At 37.7% G+C, this 22,959-nt stretch overlaps 2 protein-coding genes across 3 annotated transcripts in view; both read left to right on the top strand.

Annotated features, from left to right (window-relative positions):
* Nucleotides 1-22,959, top strand: part of PRRG1 (proline rich and Gla domain 1) — a 101,510-nt gene that overhangs the window by 35,644 nt on the left and 42,907 nt on the right. For both annotated transcript variants that reach the window (XM_003270977.1, XM_003270979.1), the window contains exon 2: nt 14,207-14,257. In XM_003270977.1, coding sequence (XP_003271025.1) covers nt 14,248-14,257 — 10 coding nt within the window. In that variant the 5' untranslated portion in view covers nt 14,207-14,247. The remainder of the gene's footprint in view (nt 1-14,206; nt 14,258-22,959) is intronic.
* The window catches only part of LOC105738074 (ferritin heavy chain-like), a 36,451-nt gene continuing 27,698 nt past the window's right edge, over nt 14,207-22,959 (top strand). The window contains exon 1 of the mRNA XM_030807345.1: nt 14,207-14,257. The gene's annotated coding sequence lies outside the window, so the exon portion shown is untranslated. The remainder of the gene's footprint in view (nt 14,258-22,959) is intronic.

The raw sequence follows: 22,959 nt of genomic DNA, 5'->3' as shown, positions 1-22,959 counted from the left end.
TTGGCATACATACACATATTTGAAGTGTACAACTGGAGATTTTTTTTATGTATGTGTACACTCATGAGTTTATCATCACAATCTAGATAATGGGCAAGCAGTCACCTGCAAAAGTTTCCTCCTGTCCCTTTGTAATTCTCTTCTCATACTTTTTAATGGCTGAAAAGCTTTATTTGCATATATAAAGTGTCTTTAAAATCCATACTTACATTTGCTCACACATAGCTCAACCTAATATTTTGTTTAAATTGTAGAATGCTCACCCCATTTAGAGAAAGAAATCTACCCCCCCAACCCCAATCAAGAACCTGCTATTGTATATCATCATTGAGCCAGATTACCTAGGTAAGAATCTTAGCCTTGCCACTTTGCAAACATTATGATCCTGGGCAAATTGTTTAACCACTCTGTATCAAATTCCTTACCTGTAAAGTGGGGATAATAATAGTTTTATATTTAACTCATGAAATTGCGAAGATTAAAGGAATTAACACAATGATCTGATAACAAAGCACTATGTTATTATCTGTTGCTGTTATTATTCCCATGGTTTGTTATGCTAAAAGCCTCTTTTCAGTTTCTCCTGATGATATTAAAGATATGAGTTGCTAGGACCTTGTATTCAAATAGCCTACCAGAACTTATCTCCTCTTTTTTACTCCTACTTCTCTATCACCTCCCTCTGAGCATCTTGATAAAGGTGAGGAGAAGTATGTAGCTAATCATAGGCTGTTTTAGTGTTGGAGAGTTTGGCTTTAGGGACATTTCATAAGGTGAGAGATACCCAAAATAGAACACTTAAAACAATTCCAAGACCTTATCAACCAAGATGTCAAAATATGAATTACATTTCTACATTAAAAACTGTTATTGATCACTTTGATGGTAATGATTACACATGTATAATAACCTTTCCTTGAGCACATACTAAGTGTATATTCTAGGAAAGATCCTAAGAATTAAGGTATTTATTATCTTTATGAAGCCTACTATATTAGTCCATTCTCACATTGCTATAAAGAAATACCCAAGACTTGGTAATTTATAAACAAAAGAGGTTTAATTGGCTCACGTTTCTACAGGCTATACAGGAAGCATGATACTGACATCTCCTTAGCTTCTGGGGAGGCCTCAGGGAACTTACAATCATGGCAGAAGGCAAAGAGCCAGCACTTCACATGGCCGGAACAGGAGGAAGAGAGAAGGGGGGAGGTGCTACACAGTTTTAAACAATCAGATCTTGGGAGAACTCACTCACAATCACAAGAAAAGCACCAAAGGGATGGTGCTAAACCATTCATGAGAAACTGACCCCATGATCCAATCACCTCCCACCAGGACCCACCTCATTGATTGTGAGATTTGGGTGGAGACACAGATCCAAATCATATCATTCTGGCCCTAGCCCCCCACAAATCACATGTCCCTCTCACATTGCAAAATACAATCATGCCTTCCCAATACTCCCCCAAAATCTTAAGTCATTTCAGCATTAACTCAAAAGTCCAAAGTTCAAAGTCTTATCTGAAACAAGCTAGCCCCTCCTACCAATGAGCCTGTAAAATAAAAAACAACTTATTTCCAAAATACAATGGGGGTATAGGCATTGGGTAATAAATCCCCTTCCAAAAGGGAGAAATCAGTCAAAAGAAAGGGGCTATAGGCTCCATGCAAGTCTGAAATCCAGGAAGGTAGTCATTAAGTCTTAAACCTCCAACCTCCAGAATAATCTCCCAGTGATACAAGGCATGGGTTCCCAAGGCCTTGGGCAGCTCCACCCCTGTGGTTTTGCAGGGTTCAGCACCCATGGCTGCTTTCAAGGGCTGTTGTTGAGCACCTTCTGCTTTTCCAGGCTGAGGGTACAAGCTGCCAGTGGATCTACCATTCTGGGGTCTGGAAGATGGTGACCCTCTTCTCACAGGTCTACTAGACAACGCCCCAGTGGTGACTCTGTATAGGGGCTCCAACCCCAAATTTCTCCTCCTTGCTGCCCTAGTAGAGGTTCCCTATGTGGGCTCTGCTCCTGGAGCAGGCTTCTGTCTGGACATCAAAGCTTTTCCGTACATCCTCTGAAATCTAGGCAGAGGCTCTCAAGCCTCAACTCTTGCTCTCTGTGCACTCACAGGCATAACACCATGTGGAAGCTGCCAAGGCTTATGGCTTACATCTTCTGAAGCAGTGGCCTGAACTGAACCTGGGCCCCTTTGGGCCATGACTGAAGCTGGAGCAACTGCGATGTCGGGAGCGGTGTCCCCAGGCTGCACAGGGCAGCAGGGCCCTGGGCCTGGCCCATGAAACAATTCTTCCCTCCTAGGCCTCCAGGCCTGTGATAGGAGGGGCTGCCATGAAGATCTCTGAAATGCCTTTGAGGAGTTTTTCCCCATCATCTTGGTTAATAGCATTTGGTTTCTTTCTACTTCTGCAAATTTCTGCAGCCTTCTTGAATTCTTCTCTTGAAAATTGACTTTTCTTTCCTACCACATGGCCAGGCTGCAAATTTTCCAAGCTTTTATGCTCTGCTTCCCTTTTAAATATGTTCCAGTTTTATGTTCTTTGCCTACACATATTAGAATAGGTGGTTAAAAGCAGCCAGGCCACATCTTGAATGCTTTGCTGCTGAGACATTTCTTCTGCCAGATATCCTAAATCATCATTGTCAAGTTCAAAGTTCCACAGATCCCTAGAGTGGGGGTACAGTTCAGTCAAATTCTTTGCAAGGGCATAACAATAGTGGCTTTTGCTCCATTTTCCAGTTAGTTCCTTATGTCCATCTGAGACCTCTTCGGCCTGGCCTTCACTGTCCATATCACTATAACCATTCAACCAGTCTCTAGAAAATTCCAAACTTTCCTGCATTTTCCTATCTCCTTCTGATCCCTCCACACTCTTCCACCTCTGCCTGTTACCTAGTTCCAAAGTCGCTTCCACATTTTTAGGTATCTTTATAGCAGTGCTGCACTCCTTGGTACCAATTGTCTTTATTAATTCATTCTTGCAGTGCTATAAAGAAATACATGAGACTGGGTAATTTATAAAGAAACAAGGTTTAATTGGGTCATGGTTCCACGGGCTGTATAGGAAGCATAATGCTGGCATCTGCTTGGCTTCTGGGAAAGCCTCAGGAAACTTACAATCATGGTGGAAGTTGAAGGGCAGCCAGCACTTCACATGGCTGGAACAGGAGGAATAGGTAGAGGGGAGAGGTGCTACACACCTTTAAACAACCAGATCTTGCAATAACTCACTCACTCACTCTCACAAGAACAGTACCGGGGGATAGTGCTAAACCATTCATGAGAAACTGCTCCCATGATCCAGTCACCTCCCACCAGACCTCACCTTCTACATTGGGAATTACAGTTGAACATGAGATTTGGGTAGGGACAGAGATCCAAACCATATCACATATTATCAATTTAAAGAGATGTGGCTAGGATTTGTAGGGGTGAGAATAGACTGGGGTCTGCTGTTAGAACAAAGGAAGTGAGCAGGTCTTACTGATTTGGTAATGTTAGATGGAGCCATGGATATTGCCACTGTTTTAAACCTGTATAATGGAAGTTTGTTTTACTACTTTCCCTAAACTGAAAACAACCTGTCTTAGTTGATTCAGGCTGCTATAACAAAATACTTCAGGTAATTTTTGAAAAACAAAAATTTATTGCTTACAGTTCTGGAAGCAGGAAGTCAAAAATCAAGATGATGGCAGATTTAGTGTCGGGTGAGAGCTTATTCTCTGCTTCAAAGATGGTACCTTATTGCTGTGTCCTCACATGGCAAAAGGGGATGGGAAGCTCCCTCAAGCCTCTTTTATAAGGATAGTAATCCCATTCCTGAGAATGGAGCCTCATGACTTAATCCCTTCCCAAAGGCTCCACTCCTTAACACTGTCGTATTAGGTATTAATTTCCAACATATGAATTTTGGAGGGACACCAACATTCAGACCATAGCCCAATCCAAACGTCTATCACTGGTAGAATGAAAAAATGAACAGGGGTATGTGTGTATGTGCGTGCCTGTGTGTGTGTGCATGTAATATACAGAGCCAGTGGTAAGAATGAATCTACTAAAATTACCTGCAACGGTATGGATGAATCTCACAAACAAGATACTAAGCAGAAGCCAAAAAGATCTAAAAGCATACACTAGTGATTTTGTTTATATGAAGATCAAAAACGTAAAACTCATTTATGGTATAAGAAATCAGGCTAGTGATTCCTAGTGCTTGCCACTCCTTTCCTCACTCTGCTAATTCCAAATACAGAGCTTGTCCTCATCACTGTAAACACCACCACTACTCTTACTGTCACAGAGTGTCCAGGGTCGTCTTCTTCAGGGCTTATAAGTTCCAGGGAAGTTACAAGGATGGCTATCTACAAGGAAACATTGAATGGGAACTGGCTAAAGCCTCAGGCATGGATAAAAATTGGATGGCAACTGGCTAAAGCCTCAGGCATGGATAGGCATCCTTAAGGTAGGGAGGTCATCAGCAAGGGAGTGGCTACTGCCCAAGGGAAGCCCTCAGCACATAGCCCCAGGAATGATTCTGACCATGTGTTTGCTCTTATGGTCTGTAGATGCTGAGCCCACCCCCAAGGGGCTCCTGAGCATTCAAGAAATGGCCGTCACTAAAAATGCTCCTTCATTTTTAATCTGTTTGATTCCTTTCAGATCTGACTCTTCCAACCTAGGCCCCACTGATTTCTCTCTTTCCTTCTATCCAGAGGAGACTTTCTAGCCTGGGAGGTGGGTTTGGGTGGGTAGGATTGGAGGAGGAACTTCTGCTGTCATTATTTTATTTAATCATTTCATCTGCTAGAAGACTTCTTAGTTTTTCCCAAGTACCTTAAAAGACAGAAAAACTTATTTTTTCTCTTTTTCTGACCCATACTTGTCTTTCATTTGAAGCAGTAAACACAAAATGGCTTAGCTACTTGCAGGGCAGATGGTAAATACACAGTAAAGAAAGAAGCAAAAAAAAAATCAACTATTGGGAGAAACAGAACTTTAGTTAACATCTTAAAATGTCATTCCATAAGATTTGGGTTGAATTAGGTAATAAAAGTATTATTAATATTATGGAATTTCGAGGAGAAACGAGTTTATATGTGTGGTGGAGAAAATATTTGCTTTTAGATTCATGGTATTTCAGGTGGTGGCAAGATATCCAGGTGTAGATTTCTCTGAGGCATTTAGAATTGTGGAACTGAAGGGATGGGTCAAGGCCGAATGTACAGATTTATTGGGATGGAAGGGAAAATTCAAACATCATTGTGGATGAAATAAACTATTTCTGTTAGAGAATACAATTGACTTTATGAAGTGATTTATAGGGCATCTAGATTGTTTGATGTGGTATGCAATGACTTTTTTATTCACTGAGGTGTTTCTATAGTTAGCATAATTTATTTAGACGGTTGTACCATTATCTTTAATATTTTATTGTGCACTAGAAATATAAGTCCCACTGTCATATAAAATTAATATCTCTCACTTGAAAGCTAGAGAATTTTCTTACTGTTGTTATTGATGGTGCTGGATCTCTGTGTTTCAGTGATACTTACACTGGGCTTCCTTGTTATTTTTTTGACTTGATGTGTGAAAATTCAGTGAGCCATTTCATTGTATACACCAGGGATTGTCAAATAATGGCTGGCTGCCAGTTTTTTGTGTGACCATGAACTGCGAATGGTTTTACATTTTTAAATGCTTTAAAAAAATTAAGAGTATTTTATGATACATGAAAACTATATAAAATTCACATTTCAGTGGCCATAAATAAAGTTTTCATTAAAATATAGCCACACACAAATTTGTTTCTGTGGCTGCTTTCATGCTATAATAGTAGAGTTGGGTAGTTGCAACAGAGACCATATGACCCTCACAGCCTAAAATATTTATTCTCTAGCTTTTTACTGAAAAAGCCAACTGACCCCTGATATACACCAACTGATGTATCATTAGAAAACTAGTGCCAGGTGTGGTGGCTCACACCTGTAATCCCAGCACTTTTGGAGGCTCAAGCTTGCCTATCTTTGCTCAGGCGGGTGGATCACTTGAGCCCAGGAGTTTGAGACCAGCCTGGGCAACATGGTAAAACCCTGTCTATACAAAAAAAAAAAAAAAATACAAAAATTACTAGGAGGCTTAGGTGGGAGGATCACTTGAGCCTGGGAGGCAGAGGCTGCAGTGAGCCGTGATCACGCCACTGCACTCCAGCCAGGGTGACAGAGCAAGACTCTGTCTCAAAAAAAAAAAAAAAAAAGAAAGAAAACTAGTAAAGACAAGTATCCTCCCAAAATAAATAAACCCACAGAAGTACTTCTCTTACATAGGCAATAGTTATTTAAATAACATCTTTTCCTGCCTTATTTTTCTCCTTGATAGGTACCACTATTTATCACTGTTTTACACACTATACTTTTGCTTATTTAAATAAACAGACACAGGTTAACTATTTCTTCCCTCTAGATTGTAACTTTAGTGAGGGCAGGTGTTTGTGTCTGTATTGCTTACTGTTGGATTCTCTAGCACCTAGGCATGTAGTAGACACACAATGTATATTTCATTTGAGTATTTACATATCTGTTGAATTGAGAAACCAACCACTGAACTTGCTGCATATTACTGTATCCAACTCTGAGGATGACTGGACAACAGAAACAAAGTATCCTTTGTTCATTTGCATAGCTTGCCTAGCTTTGCTCTAGAGATTGTAGGAGGTATCTCTGAATTTCAGCAATATCTAACAGCATTTTGATGCTGTTCCCTAGTGTATATAGCATTGAAGAGCAGCATGTATAAATATACATATTAGATACATTCATTTTTAAAAGTATTTAATAATATACTTTTATAATGTATTTTATATAATTATGTTAATATATATTAATTTTATATTAATATTTAATATTAATTATACATAATATTAATATAAATTTACATATATCTATACCTCAAGCTTTTATATCAATTATTATTTTTATACATTTGAAACAGTAGGCTTTGTGAAGTGAATGGCACATAGTAAATACCTAAAGGTTAAAATAATTGAAGAATTACACAAGCTCTTAGGTAATAGGTTATTTTATGAAGACAGAGGTATTGCTTAGTGGTTTCCCACTGCATTTACAATGAAATCCAAATGGTTTTCCAGCCAGTAAAGCCTTGTGTGATTTGACCATTTGTCTTTGTCTCCCACCTTCTCCCTTGCTTGTTATGCTGAAATCAAACTGAACTTCTGTAAGTTACTCTATTACCTTAAGGTCCTTTATTTATAGTTAAACAAAATATTATGACTCCCCCATAGGCTCTAAGCTCTATTAGGGCAGGGATCACAGATGCCTTATTCACCAATAACAACCCAATGTTTAGCAAAATGACTGAAATGTAATAAGCAGTAAGTAAATATTTTTTGAACGACTACGTATGTGATTAAAAGAACACTGGAGTCGATGTCAGAAACCTTAGGAATCTTGGGAATTCATTCTGAATCTTGATCTAGGTGCCAATTACACAACTGTGTTTGTGAAAAGTCATCGAGTTTTAATGTTGGCATTTTTTATGTAAATATGTTGATAAGTTTTAAAAAACCCAGTCCTAAGATCCTCCTATTTACTATGCGAACATGAGTACATCCATTTCTCTGAAATTTAGTTTTATCATTTATCAAGAAGTCTTTTTGTACCTATCTCATAGAATTGTTGCAAGCACTGATGACATAAGTGAAATTGCCTTATCATAATAGATATACAACAAATACCAGTTGAATTTCTATTCTTTGAAGGATGTAGAAGCAGAAAGATGCAGAGGTGAAACTCCCAGAGGCCAAATAGGATGAAACTTTCATTTACAGAAGAGCTCTTAGATAGCCAAAGTTTTGTGACTTCAAGAGACACCACGAGGAGGGAATGAACTCCAGGGAGCACCTGATCTCTAGAGTATGCCACAGGGCCCTTAGATCCTTTTACCCTTAAAAATTAGAAGGGCCTTGGGGTCTGGGGAAGAGCAAGAGGCTGGGATTGGCAAAGCCTTAAGGAGAGTAACCAGAGATTATAGTCATGGTGTATCCAAGCACCGTGGTGGACAGTGAAGTGATTGACCTGCCTAATTAACCATGAGAGAGCCATGTGGCTAAAAAGTAAAGTCAACATAGAAGTCCTCTACAAATTAAAATGTAGCCTGCAGTGTTTCAAAACTAATAAAGAGCTAGATATAATTGAATCTCAGAGGATTACTGGAAGAAGAATAACTACCAAGAATAGGAGTTTCCGGTCTATTGTCACAGGAAGGCTGGGAAAAGAGGGGCAAGTGCATTAAAGGAACATCAAAAATGGCAAAAGAACTCTTAGAGAACCTCCAGTTCTCTAAGAGTTCCAAATTGAAATCATTCCAAATTTAAAACATCAAAGCAGCTGAAGCCAAATCATATTTTAACTTAAAACATTCAGCTCACAAAATATACCTTATATCACTCTCTGTCTGAAGTAGTAATAGTTACACTTAATGTATTGAACCATATTGACCAACTAGAAAATAAACCTCAAGAACCAGATTGTACCAAAACATTTTGAGGGGAAAAATACCAAATTTTTGTTAGTATCCTCATAAGTCCTGCTTACTGTTAAATAATATTTAAGAACTATTAAAACTGTTATTTAATCCTCCCTCAAAGCCTGTGAAATTAGAGCTACTATTAATAACCCCATTATGGTTGAAGAAACTAAGTCTTAAAGAGGCTAAATAACTTTCCCAAGATCAGATAGATGGTAATTGGCAGACAAGGCCTCAAGCCCACATATGTATGATAGCAAAGCCCATGCTCTTACCCGTTGTTGGAACTCTTTGTTGGGATGTATATAACGTGTCATTATTTAAAAGGTCATGCTTGTATGTGTCTATTAAGATAAGTATATCAAGGCTGGGCACAGTGGTTCACTCCTGTAATCCCAGCACTTTGGGAGGCCAAGGCAGGGGAATCATGAGGTCAGGAGGGCGAGACCAGTGTGGCCAACATGGTGAAACCCCTGTCTCTACTAAAAATGCAAAAAATTAGCTGGGCATAGAGATGGGTGCACATAATCCCAGCTACTCGGGAGGCTGAGGCAGTAGAATCACTTGAACCCAGGCGGCAGAGGTTGCAGTGAGCTGAGATTGCGCCACTGCACTCCAGCCCAGGCCACAAAGTGAGACTCCATCTCAAAAAAAAAAAAAAAAGATAAGGATAATCAAAACATCAAATTATACACCTTAAATATATACAATTAAGAAAGACTATAGTAAAAAAAATTCAGACTGAAAAATCAACAGGAAACAAACCTGATATGGTTCTCAAAAAAGATATACTTTCCAAAAGGTAGATAAAATATGATACAGGTTCTATTATTGTCCCAAATTAAGGAAATTTTATTGCATCTATTAAGATAAGTAATATATAAAAGAGCCTAACATTTTCCCTAGTATATTATAACATAGTAATTATTCAATCAATATTCAAACAACTGTATATTATACAGTGGTATTTTGTTTGGTATTTTCTGAACTGAAATGATAGCAGCTCCCAGGACATTGATATAAAGTCAGTCTGGATCTCCATCTAAAACATAGTGTCCACTTTGCAATCTTCAGCCTGTATTTGGGGATGCATACTTCTGTATATAATTCTTTGACAGTTTTAGTGATGCTGGGCTCCTAATAATGTGGATATTAGCTTGCTCTACCTAAGTACTGTACTGAACACTGCATTTCTGCATTGTTAAGTTGTCATTTCTAAACTGTGTGAACAATATAAAGATCAATAAAGTCTTAACTTACAATTTTAAAAGCTGTGGTACTGGACATCTGTTCAGTGCCAATATGACTTCCATGTACAAGAAATGCACACAGGGAAGAAATCCTGAAAACTGTAGATTGTTGACTCTTACTTGAATATACTTGATATGGTTTGGCTGTGTCCCCACCCAGATCTCATCTTGAATTCCCACGTGTTATGGGAGGGACCCAGTAGGAGGTAATTGAATCATGGGGGGCAGGTCTTTCTCGTGCTGTTCTTGTGATAGTGAATAAGTCTCATGAGATCTGATGGTTCTGTAAGGGGGAGTTTCCCTGCACAAGCTTTCTTTTTTTGCCTGCTGCCATCCATGTAAGACGTGACTTGCTCCTCCTTGCCTTCTGCCATGATTGTGAGGCTTCCCCAGCCACATGCAACCATAAGTCCATTAAACCTCTTTTGTAAATTTTCCAGTCTCAGGTATGTCTTTATCAGCAACGTGAGAAGAGACTAATACAATACTGAAAGAGAGTATCATGTATAACATTGTTACTGAATTGTAAACTGAAAAAAAAAAAAGCAGAGAATTTGTCTCTCTTGTTTGCCAATTTTTTTCTCTAAGGCAGGGTTTTTTTTAACTTTGACACTACTGACATTTTGGACTGGTTAATTCTTTCTTGTAGGGGGCTGTTCGATGCATTGTAGGATGTTTAGCAGTACCTGGCCCCAACCCTCTAGATGTCAGCAGCACCCCTCTCCAGTTGTGACAAACAAAAATATCCGTAGACATTGCCAAATGCCCCCTCGGGGGAAAATTGCCTCCAGTTGAGAACCAGTACTCTGAAGAATAAAATAGCGTATGGCAAATAAAAGACACTCACCAAGTATTTTTGGATTGACTGAAGACAGGAAAGAACAGTCTCCCACAAAATGTACCACTTGTGATATGCTTTGAATATCTAGGTATGACCTGGAAAAATTTCTATAACTTTAATAGTTATGTATTTTATATACATTAGAAAATATATAACATGACAAACCCATGTTTTTGCATACTATTTTATAGGACAGCACTAAAGTGGATACTGAAGTTAAAAAGTAACTTAATTGAAAGAAACATTAAGTAACTGTACACATCAGATACATTAAATACAACTCATCAAATTGATTAAGGTGGTACATGAATTACTGGAGTTTGAAGCACTCATTTATACTAAGGGAAACTTAAGCACAAATGAGCTTTCCCTAAGTCTGGTTTGTGTGGGCCACTAGAATCCTCTTTGGGAATGATCTAGTGCCTTGCACAGGCTAGATACAAGTGTTGAAGACAAATTGCTTACCCTTTGAGAATTAGTCTGATAGACACTATAAGATATGAACATCAGGATGAGGTAGCATTATGAGAGTTCAAAGGAAAAAGAAATTACTTTCTACTCAGATAATGAGGGAAAGTATCACTATTGATATTGAAAGATGAATGGAATTTTTGTAGTAGATAATACAGAGGAAAAAAGCAAAGGCAGAGAGTTGGACCAGTTCAAAACATATTTAAGGGATGAGTAGAGGCTGGTTTGGCTGGAGTGTAGTATAACTATTAAGGAAGGTGGAACCTGCTTGTAGAGGATATGTAATGCCAGGGTGGGTTAATCCATGGAACAAAGATTATTTGATTTTCTAATGTCTGGCTAAAAGCTGCTTTGTTGTTATTGTTGTTTTTAAGTGTATCGTCATTATTTTAGAAGTAATGTTTAGTTTGGGATGGGGACCTGACTGAGAATCAAGATAAATAAATACTGCTGCTTACAGAAGTATAAAAACTAACACACACACACACACACACACACACACACACACACACACACACACACAAGCTGAAAGAAGGGACCAGAGACTAGAACAGCAGAGGATCAGAATGGAAAGATCATGACATCAGAAGCAGCAAGGAGGTAACCTGGGCCTGGAGGAGTTTGGGGTTTGAGGTGATATGGGTAGTAGGCCTTGAGCCTTTTATCTCTGTAAGAAAATTGTCTTATTTAAAATAAGATGCTGATCTTTGGAGGTTTATTACTGAAACGCTAGATGAGGTGGCTGACATGTAGTATTGATTTTTGCCTCCTTGGTTTTATCTTCCCCTGGAAGATAGCTGCCTCCAATGATGCTTGTTGTCTCCACCATGCTGACCCCTGGAGCAGCAATTCCTCTTTGAAAATCCTGGCCCATGCCTGAAAGCTCTTTCCTTTGTGGTTTCTCCTAACACAACTGAAATAGGTTTGATTCTTTTCTAAAAGACTTTATTAAATATTAAAGAATAAACAAAAAATAAAATACAAGAAGTCCTGCCAGATTTACCTAGCATCTCTGATATCACTGTACCTGGTCAAGCCACTCTCACACCTCAAATCTCCTTTCCCTACTGCTGCCAGAGGTGTCTTCTTAAAATCCCAATTTAGCTATATCACTCCCCTGTTTAACTCTTTCATGGCTTCTCATTTGAACATGGATTATATTTTAGTATATTAACTTTCTTTTGGTATTTCCTGGGGTAAGGATGGTTTTATAGTTATGTTGACATAATGATTATTTCATTTATCTGATTTGAATGGGTTACGGTTAAAATTGAGATGACCCTTGGGAAGGGTGAGCACCTTCCTGTAAAAAGGTATGAGTTCTAACACTTTCCCAAAGGTTTCCCAGAATAGCTTCATCTGAAGGGTCAGGAGTCACTGGATTTCAAATTGTGCTTCCTATAGTGCTAGGTCTCTGATGAGGTATGTCCAGGTCACCTCCAGAAGAAATCTCAGTGGGTGAGACTACAACCCTCCACCCCAATTCTGCCTGAAGAGTTCCACCCTAACCCATTTTTTATATATTGGTGGTCCGTCTGCATCAAATTTTTTGAGGGCTGCCTGCTGCTTTCAAAAAAGATGCATTGATGAGAAGTCATTAGATGATTTCTAAAATTCCTTTCAACTTTCTGATTCTCAGATAATCTGATTACCTCAGATATCTCAGATAATTATCTCAGATAATCTCAGATAATCCAGCCCCCTTGACTTCTTTCTTGATTCACTTTATGCTAATTTTGTTCCATATGATTAATGTGTTGTTAGAAAATAATAGAATTTCAGAGCTGCAAGAAACTTTAGCAGTTATCTTGTCCAGTTTTCCAAAATGAGCTCCAAAGAACAAGACTCCTGAGAAACGCCCATTGCTTACAGAAAGGACTATATAGCTAAATACTTTGAGACTGTACTTTTGTCCCATTGCTCATTAGCATTTTAAAGGCTCTGAAAAGTCTTATAATAAAGAAACCTGATTAAGTCGGTATTTTCTACATTGGAAGCATGGGCTCCGTATCAACTTACTATGACCTTCTTTATCTGGTACGAGTTTCTACCCTATTACCAGATCAAAGAGCCCTGTTTTGAATAACACACTTTTTAACATGCTGTGGAAGATAATTTGGGAAAACTCATATAGTTGAGCCTCCTCCTTTTGCAAAGAATTTGCGATAGGAAATGATTGATCAAGTGTCACACAGCTGATTATCAGGTCTCAGTCTAATATTTATTCCTCGTTGGTCTCTGCTTAACTTCAAGTAGGTTATAGATTCCTTAATGGACTGATAGTTTATGTCTTATAGCTTTACCTTTCAGGTGCTTAGTTTCATATTGGGAACATGACAAGTGAATAATAAATACATGATAGCTCTATGATTGAACCCTGTGAGAAAATGAAGCATTATGATATGAATTGGTTTCTGTGTATGTATGAGTTTTTTTTTCATCTTTTGGAAACAGAATTTCTGCTCCCCTGTGTACACCCTTTCTCTGTAATTGCAGTGTATGTTTTTTGTTTCTCCAAAGTTTCTGTTGTCAGTAGTTTATGGTCATTGGTTCATACTGTTTATTGGAAATAACTCCGTGGGCTGCTTTGCCTCAGGGCTAATTTGATTAGGGATGCTGTTGTTTTACACCATTTGGAAAAATGTTACACTATAAAGGGTATTGGATTTGTCACAGAATGATATTGAAGGGAAGACGGAGACAGGAAAGCTAGTAGCTTGCTGGCCTGGTTATTAGCATTGGGCCTTTTGGGATTTTTGTCTGCCATTTTTGTTGATATTGCTGTTTTCTGAAGAGATAAGTGTGTGACCAATTTGAGGATTGTTATTTGGCACGGGCAGAAACTAGTACCAGATAAAGAAGGTCATAGTAAGTTGATATAGAGCCCCTGCTTCCAGAATATTGTGCTTCTGTCCTCTGAGGTTAGATTATCTGTTTGTGAGGGAGGAAACATTTATGTAAGGGAGAAAGATTGGAATGTACTGAAATGAAATGCTCACATTGACCACATCAGCTGTACTGGAGCTTATCTGATGTAGCCACTCAGCCTCTATCAATCTGACTGTGTGTATGTGCTCTGTTTTGTACAGGGAATCATCATCCAGGGACGTGCCAGAAACCACAAGAAAACATGGGGAGGGGTAAGTTTCTCTTCCCTTTTAAGTAATTTAGACTGTCTCCATAGCTATTATAGTCAGGAAATTAAATTTCTAACACATAGTATATTTGTGGACACCTAAATTGTATTTCTTGTTAGTGTTAGAAAGTTTTTGTCTGAAGCAAGGCTTTGCAGAGAAAGACCATCAACCACATTTATTCACTGGATCTTTGATTTTCTTATTTTGTAGAGACCTCCCAGTACAGGGAGAGATGGATCAAACTTGATACTATATATATAGTATATACTATTTTATATATATATAACTCACAGATACTATATATATATATATATATATATACCTTCCCCAAACCCAGCTTCTTTATAACTCTTTTTTCTGTTTTCTGTTTTCTTGCTAGTAACATAAAATAAAAAGAGTCTACTATGCAGCCAATGACAGTAGTAAAAAAAAAATCATCTGTGAGGTTGATTTGTAATTTTTTTTGTAATTTTAAAGCCCGGCATTAAGAACCATTAGATGAATTCCTCTTGTTTATTTTTGCCTTCTCATAAGGCTATTTATGGGCAGTGGACAACAGATAAAGTTAAGTTCATTTCATTGTTAATATTAAGCAGCCACCACAGGGACTTCATAAATAATTCTAATTAATGTATATCATGTCAACCTAAAATAATCAAAAGGGTCAGAATCTAGTTTAAAGAGTTTGTTCGAGTGCAAAGGTTGAGGACGGAGTCCAAAGAATGGAAATCACTGTTTGCAATTGTAGAAGTTTGGGGATCACTTGAATAGACAAAGTTTAGGATATTTTAACAGAATTTTAACATCTTTCTATGTAAGGCTTACTGCATAGTTACAATGACCTGATTGATCCAGGTGGTCCTTTTCTTTCGGGAAAGGTGTATTTAACATTCCACACTGAAGATGTGATTGTCATGGGGTCTCTGGGGCACCATCTGGTCTGAGTTAGGTACAGGATAATAGAGTAGCAAAGATCAGTGACTGAAAGGGGGAGGTCTGGCCTCTGGTCTTTGCTATTCATTTACAAAACAATAGCAATGAGGAAGAGTGTTAAACTATAACCTAAGAAACAGAATTGCAAAATATGTTATGTGACTGAAACCACAGTCACATCTCTCCCAAGGCTTAAAGTGTTTTGGGGGGTTCCAACAGCTTTTACATTTTATTAATTTTCACAATTATAAAATTAGAATGCCATGAAGGATCTCAGAGGAAGATTTGGTGTGTGGTGTGGTATAGTATAGTGAGAAGAATACTGGATACAGAAGGCCTGAATTCAAGTTCTACCTCTACTACCTTGATCAAATCCTAGAACCTCCCTGAACTTGTTTGTTCATCCCTGAGGTGGGATTAATACATTCTGCACTTCTAGCCTCAGAAAGTTGTGGTTGGCATAATGTGATAATACATGTAAGTGTTTTGAGAGTTCTAAAGTATAATGAAATACAGCAGTGGTACCTGCCCATTACTGTCGTCACTGACCAACTATATCTTCATTGTTTTTTTAATGGGTAAAAATGAAGTTATTTGACCAGATGCTTCTGTAGGCAGCATGACTGGGACTTGGGTCATGCAAACAACTGAGAGTTCCTCCTTTTGTTGCACTTTGCTTGCCCTACTCTTGTATCGGCCCTGGTAGGAAGCCCTAAGGATTATGGATCAATCATGGAAAATATCTTCTTCAATCTTGCTGAATCAGCTTTTGTTCCTGTTTTCTCCAGAGCTTCCCTTGGAAATTGATTAGGCCTAGCTATTCTGGTTCTTTCCAGATCTTCACAAAAGATGGCAATCTCTGATGGTTTAGAAATTTTAAAACTAAATGAACTTTTTAAAAACTATTTGGAATTCTGGGACTAATCTGTGCCACATCCTGCCCGCAAATCAGCTGTCAATGGAAGCTTCTAGAGTAGTGATACGGCTCCAGTGACTAGGGGAACTCCAGGGTCCTTAGTCTCATGTCGAGTTAGATAAAACGACACAGACACACGTGGAGTGGTTTTAAGTAGTGGAGAGTTTAATAGGCAAGAAAGAAGGAAGAAGCTCCCTCCTACAGCTGAGAGAGGAAACCTCAAATGTGGTGGAAAACAGCCAGTTATATGAGGAGGCTGGAGGAGGCAGTGTCTGATTTGCGTAGGGCTCAGGGGATTGGTGTGACCAGGTATGTCATTGACATATCCTGCAAGAAAACTGGCCCTCCCACCCTAGCGTTTTAATGTGCAAATGTGTCCCCATGATGTTCTACACAGGTGGGGATATATGGGGGTGGCCATGTTGCCAGGAACTTGTTGGGGCAAGGGGAAGAAGATGGCGGGAATCACCATGTTTGTGTGGACCCAGTTTCCAGTGGCAGATATTTGCATATCAAAGCTTGCCGGCCCAACTTTAAGAGCCTGGGCTTTCCTGCTAGACAAGAAACGTTTCTGGAGCTGCTTTAAAAGAAACAAAAACTTCCCAAGGACCCCCTTTCCTATCTATCTGCCTAAAATAATTTCTTAGTAACTCCTATAACATTAGCACATCATGTTTGGTCCTCACCCAATTCCAAAAGCTTCAAGTGGATTTGGAGAATGTTCTGGTTGTTGGATACTACTATAGCCATATAGAGGAGAGAGCTACACTGAGACAAGGAAACCCATTCTTTATCATTTCCTCTATTCATTTTTAGACTGCTCATCAGGTCACTAGCAAAGGGACTATTAGGTGCTTAGTTTAGAAGATGTCTCAGCAACTTTTTGTTCAAATGGTCAGGCAACTAGTACATAGTTGACCTTTGAACAATGTGAGGGCTAGGGATGACTCTGTTGCATAATCAAAAATCCATGTATAATTTTTGATGCCCCCAAAACTTAACTACTAATAGCCTACCGTTGACTGAAAGCCTTACCAATAATATAAACAATTGATTAACACATACTTTATATGCTATGTGTATTACATACAGTATTCTTATAATAAAATACACTAAAGAATAGAAAATATTAAGAAAATCATAAGAAAGAGAAAATGTATTTACTATTAAGTGGAAGTAGATCATCATAAAGGTCTTAATTTTTGTCATCTTCATGTTGAATCAGTGGAGGAAGAAGAGGAATTGGTCTTGCTGTCTTAGAAGTGGCAGAGACTGCAGAAAATTTGCGTATAAATTAACCTGTGCAGTTCAAATATGTGTTGTTCAAGAGTCAACTGTAGTTCTTGCTAAAGAACAGGGCATGGTAATGTAATCTGCAAAGATAGGCATGTTTCCAAGCTGGTGATGAGATAAGGGAAGTGCTTCAAAGAATGCTGCTTTTACAAATACAGAAGCTTGTGATAGCATTTTCACTGTGTTGACCACTTTGAAAGCATTTGTAATATCCCGAATCTCAAAGAGACTCTATCCTTTACTCTCTAAGCTTTGCTTAGTTTGCCTGATTACATTTGTTAATTGCTGACACTGTTATTGGGGAGAAAAAGATGCTACTGTATGCTCATTTTTCTCTTTTCTGGCACTGTACAATGAAATTTTTCCTGCATTTGGCAAAGATTCTCACAAACGTAGCCCAGTGTATCATACAGAGGGACACAGAGGAAAAATATTGCAAAGACATGACACTAGCCTCATTACATAAATTAAGGATGCATGAAAACAAAAAACACAGCTGGATAACTGTACAGTTTAGGTGAGAACTTAAAACTGAGGTGAATTTCTTTTAGCATTCTTAGATATTAGATGAAGAAGTTATTTGCACATATGTGTTAGAAGAATCATTCGTTTATGTGACATGAAGGATTATAAACAAAATTTAAATCTTAAGGTGGGGAAGATGAGAACAGCCTTGTATATTTAATTTTTTATTAGTCTACTACTACCAGTGTCCATTGTGTGTGTGTGGCACTGAAATCCCATTCACTATGTATGAATTCTTAAACAGGGCTTAGTATTTGGGACTCTTAAGAATCTATAATTATTCTGATATTAACACATTTCTGTAGAGTACTTTATAACTCACAGATATTCCCTCTACATTATTGAGTTGTAAGACAACCCTATGATGTAAATAGGGATTATTATCCTCATTTTATGTATTATAAAACTGAGGCTTATAAGAAAAAGTCTTATCTGTAATCCACAGACTACTAATGGAGAGCCAAAATGCAAATCTAGGTCTTCTTATGTCACATCTAGTTTTTTTCTTCCAATAAACCATGTTCTGAATATCTTTTTTTTTAATTAATTTTTTTTGCACACAAAAACAATAAACATTTTCTAAAAATACATACAAACAAAAAGATGCGTATCAAACATATTAGGAAGGTTACACATGGGAAGTCGGGGAATAGAAATGGGGGGTGGGAGTTAAAATAAATGAGAGAGGGACTTTATATGGATCAGTGATAATAACTCAATCCTCTATTTGACAAAGAAGAGGGAGAAGGAAGAGGAAGAAAAATAAAGTGGGATAAAGGATCAGAAAGGGAGGAAAATAGAAAAAATTAGAGCATGACTCCAGGGTAGACCTGTTTTGTTGTCACTGAGTTGGTTGGTTGGTTTGTCTGTTGTATTTTTCATGTTTCGCCAAGTTGGCCAGACTGGTCTCGAACTCCTAGCCCGAAGTGATCAACCCGCCTCGCCCCCCAGAGTGCCGGGACCACAGGCGTGAGCCACCACGTCCAGCCCCCACATTGCTTCTGGCCTCCATGGTAGACCTCATGTTCTGAATATCTTAATCATCAGTAGTATATAAGTCAATTAAAAATCTAGGAGCTATCTGTTGCTGTGAGAGGTATAGAAGAAATTATTTTTTAATATCTGCAATGTTCATATTATCATGAGGGACTGGACAGACAGGCAAAGGGAAATGGCTCATTGTTCATCAACCTTTAGGGTAACAGCTAAAATACATGTGTATCAGATGGTGGAGTGCCTCAAATATTAAAATCCTCTGAGCAGCAGTGGTCCATGTCTGCGGTAATTCAAAAGGCAGCCACACTGATTGGCAGTGACCATAGTAGATTACAAAACAATTCAGTTCAGAAGCTTGTGCTACACAGTCCACAAGGGTGCCTAAAGTAAAGGGCCTGATGCTGCTTACCTGGCCTATGTGAAACTCACCCGTTTGACTGATGAGTTTTTATCTTTGTTGCTTTTGTTGACACAAGGAATATAATGCATCATGGAACACTAGAATAGCATGAGATGACAAGATGAGATACTGGTTCAAAAATGAACAGCATGTATAAATAAAATTATATGTAAAATTCTAGTAGAGAACATTTTTACAAAGAGAATGTGAGGATTTTACAAATGTGTATATATAGGCTCACAAAATATTATAATGTAATCAGCCTTCCATATCTGTGGGTTCCACATCTGTAGATTCAACCAACCATGGATCGAAGTTATTTGAGAAAAAAACAAAAAAAAAGAATACAACAATAAAATGCAAATAAAAATACAGTATAACAACTATTTTCATAGCATTTACATTGTATTATTTTATAAGTAATCTAGAGATGATTTACAGTATAAAGAAGGATATGCATAGGTTATATGCAACTACTATGCCATTTTATATAAGGGACTTGAGCATTTTGGTATCCGTGGAAGTCCTGGAACCAATCCCCAGTGGATACCAGATGACTGTTCTAGGGTATTTATCTTTAATCATCTTCAGATGGTAATTGAAACTATATTTTACCTTTTCATTTCTCCTCTGACCAACTGGCATATTCATGATAAAATGGTAAAAGGCCCAGTACTCCCAGTAAGTATTATCTTTACCTACAATAAATATCTTTCAGTTTTCTTGCTTTAAAAATTTTGTGATTATTATTTTTATTACAGTGTTTCAGTAGAATTTGACTTTTAAAAATATAGCTACTTTCCATCCGAATTTTTTTCTATCTCAGAACACATTTCTATTACTGAATCTTCTAAGTGCTATAGAAGCAATTTGTGGTATCTGCTAGCCTCATATGAAGTTATTAATGGCTATTTTCACTGTCTACCTTAAAAACAGAGCTTCTGGGAGAAGTTCATCATGTTGTCTTGATAATAGCAAATCATGAGCTAGCTGCTTGTACACATCTTCCACAAAATAGGAATAATAGCCATGAATTTTCAAAAGGATTAATTTTGCTTTGTTGTATACAAAACAATATCTGGAAAGCTTAATGATTGCAATCAGGCAGGTCTTATTTGTGGAGGATAATCTGAATGAAAATATGAAGATAACTTAGGATTCTTTTTTTCTGTTTCTCCTCTTCCAGTATTTAGTCTTTGGAAATAGGTCTTACCTACCTAGCTTCGAAGAACATCTTAGGTCTATAAAATCTTAATATGAAAAGTCAGTTTCCATTTTCATTTTCTATACTTAATAGTAACATGACCTTAATGTCTTAGCATTAATGAATTTTTATGGTCGTGCTATAGCAAAACAGTGGTAGTGTTGCCAGTTAGTCTTTGTTTCTTATTAAAACACAGCAGCATAATTCCTCTGAGTCCTTGGATGTGCTGGGCTCCTTTATCCCAAGGCACTCAAACATATCCCCCTAGTTGTCAAGACTTAGTGGAAGGGAAGATGGTTTACAGCCACCACAGTAAATACATGTTATTTGATTCACTGCTGAACTATTGTTAAGTTGAAGCCAATTCTAAACTTTAACTGAGTGTACAGCTCTATATTGTTGAATAGGGAATGAACCTTCAAACTGACAAGCCTTGTAAAGTAACTGTCTTATAATGAAGTGCCTAATTTTATTTGGCACCTCCCCTGGTTTATGGTTCAAGTGAAGGTATCCATTTAAAGTCAATTATTTCATTTTTCTGGCCTATATTAGATTTGAGAGTCTTTTTATTGTGACATATTCAGGCCTCTTTAGTTTAGATGATGTCAATAATTTATTATAAATTCTTATCTTCAGAATTTTATAACAGTAATACGAATTTGCTTGTGGCTGACAATTGCCATAATTTTTTCTTGGCAAGTTTTTCTCACCAGAAAAAAAAAAAAGAACTAACTGAGAGGCTACTTTTAAAAAACTCATTATAGTGCTTGATGCTTTTTGTCTTTGATGCAGTCCTCTCTGCCATTTACTTATTAAAGAAGAAAATAACCTTTGGCACATAAGTTTAGAAAGGTTTCTCAACTTTAGCACTATTGATTTTTTTTTAATGGAGGCAAAATTTATATAACATAGACTTGACTATTTTAAAGTGTATAATTCAGTGGCATTTAGTACATTTTGTAACCAGAAGGTTGCTGTGCTGTAAGGAAAATAGTTACCAAAAGTACTAAAGGTTGCCGTGCAACCTTCTAGTTATAAAACATTTTCATCACTTCCAAAGGAGATCCTATTCCCATTAAGCAGTCACTTAATCCCTTCCCATTATCAACATCCCTTACCAGAGAGGTACATTTGTTACAATCAATGAAACTACATTGTCATGTCATTATCACCCAAAGTCCATAATTTGCATTAGGGTTCACTCTTGTTGTTGTATATTCTATGAGTTTGGGTAAATGTGTAAAGAATAACATGTACCCACCATTATAGTATTATACAGAGTAGTTTCACTGCCCTAAAAATAAAGTCCTCTGTGTGCCACCTATTCATGCCTCCTGCCCACTCCCTCTCCACCCCTGGCAATCACTGATCTTTTTATTATCTCTGTAATTTTGCCTTCTCAGATTGAAGAGAAAGAAGCCTTCTCAGATTGGCTTCTTTCACTTAGTATTATGCATTTAGGATTCCTTCATGTCTTTCCATGATTTGATGCTTGTAAATTCTCAACTGTTTGGGGGTAAATATCAAGGAGTACCATTCCTGTATCATATAGTAAGAGTATGTTTAGTTTTGTAGGAAACCATGAAACCGTCTTCTAAAGTGGCTGTACTATTTTACATTCCCACCAGCAATGAAAGAGAGTTCCTACTGCTCCATGTCCTTGCCAGCATTTGATGTTGTCAGTGTTCTAGATTTTGGCCAGTTAAATAGGTGTGTAGTGGTATCTTCTTGTTTTAACTTGCAATTCCCTGATGACATATAGCCATGAGCTGTATAATGATGTTTTCTTCAATGACAGACCACATATATGAAGGTGGTCCCATAAGATTATATACCGTATTTTTACGGTACCTTTCCTATGTTTAGATATGTTTAGATACACAAATACTTACATTATGTTACTTACAGTATTCACTGTATTCAGTAAGTTGCTTATAGTGTTCAGTACAATCACATGCCATACAGTTTTGTAGCCTAGGAGCAATGAGACTATACCATGTAGCCTAGGTGTATAGTAGGTTATGCCATCTAGGCTTGTGTAAGTACACTCCATGATGTTTGCACAACAACAAAATCACCTAACGATGCATTTCTCATAATGCATCCTGCCATTAAGCGACACATGACCATATGCTGTGGAGCATATTTTCGTATGTTTATTTGCCATCCATATATTTCTTTGGTGAGGTGTTTGTTAAGATCTTTGGCCCGTTTTTATATGCTTGTTTTCTTACTGTTTTAAGAGTTCTTTATACATTTTGGATAGCAATCTTTTATCAGATGTACCTTTTTCAAATGTTTTCTCCCACTCGGTGGTTTGTCTTTTCATTCTCTTGATATAATGGTGTTTTTATAGAAGTAAGTTGAGTCTAAAGGAGAGCAGAGTATGATTCTGGAGACCAAGGTACAGTCCTAGTCCTACCATCAAGTAGCTGTGG

This window comes from Nomascus leucogenys, chromosome X (assembly GCF_006542625.1).
Source record: "Nomascus leucogenys isolate Asia chromosome X, Asia_NLE_v1, whole genome shotgun sequence".
NCBI lineage: Eukaryota > Metazoa > Chordata > Mammalia > Primates > Hylobatidae > Nomascus > Nomascus leucogenys.
This window is presented reverse-complemented; position numbering and strand designations above follow the sequence as displayed.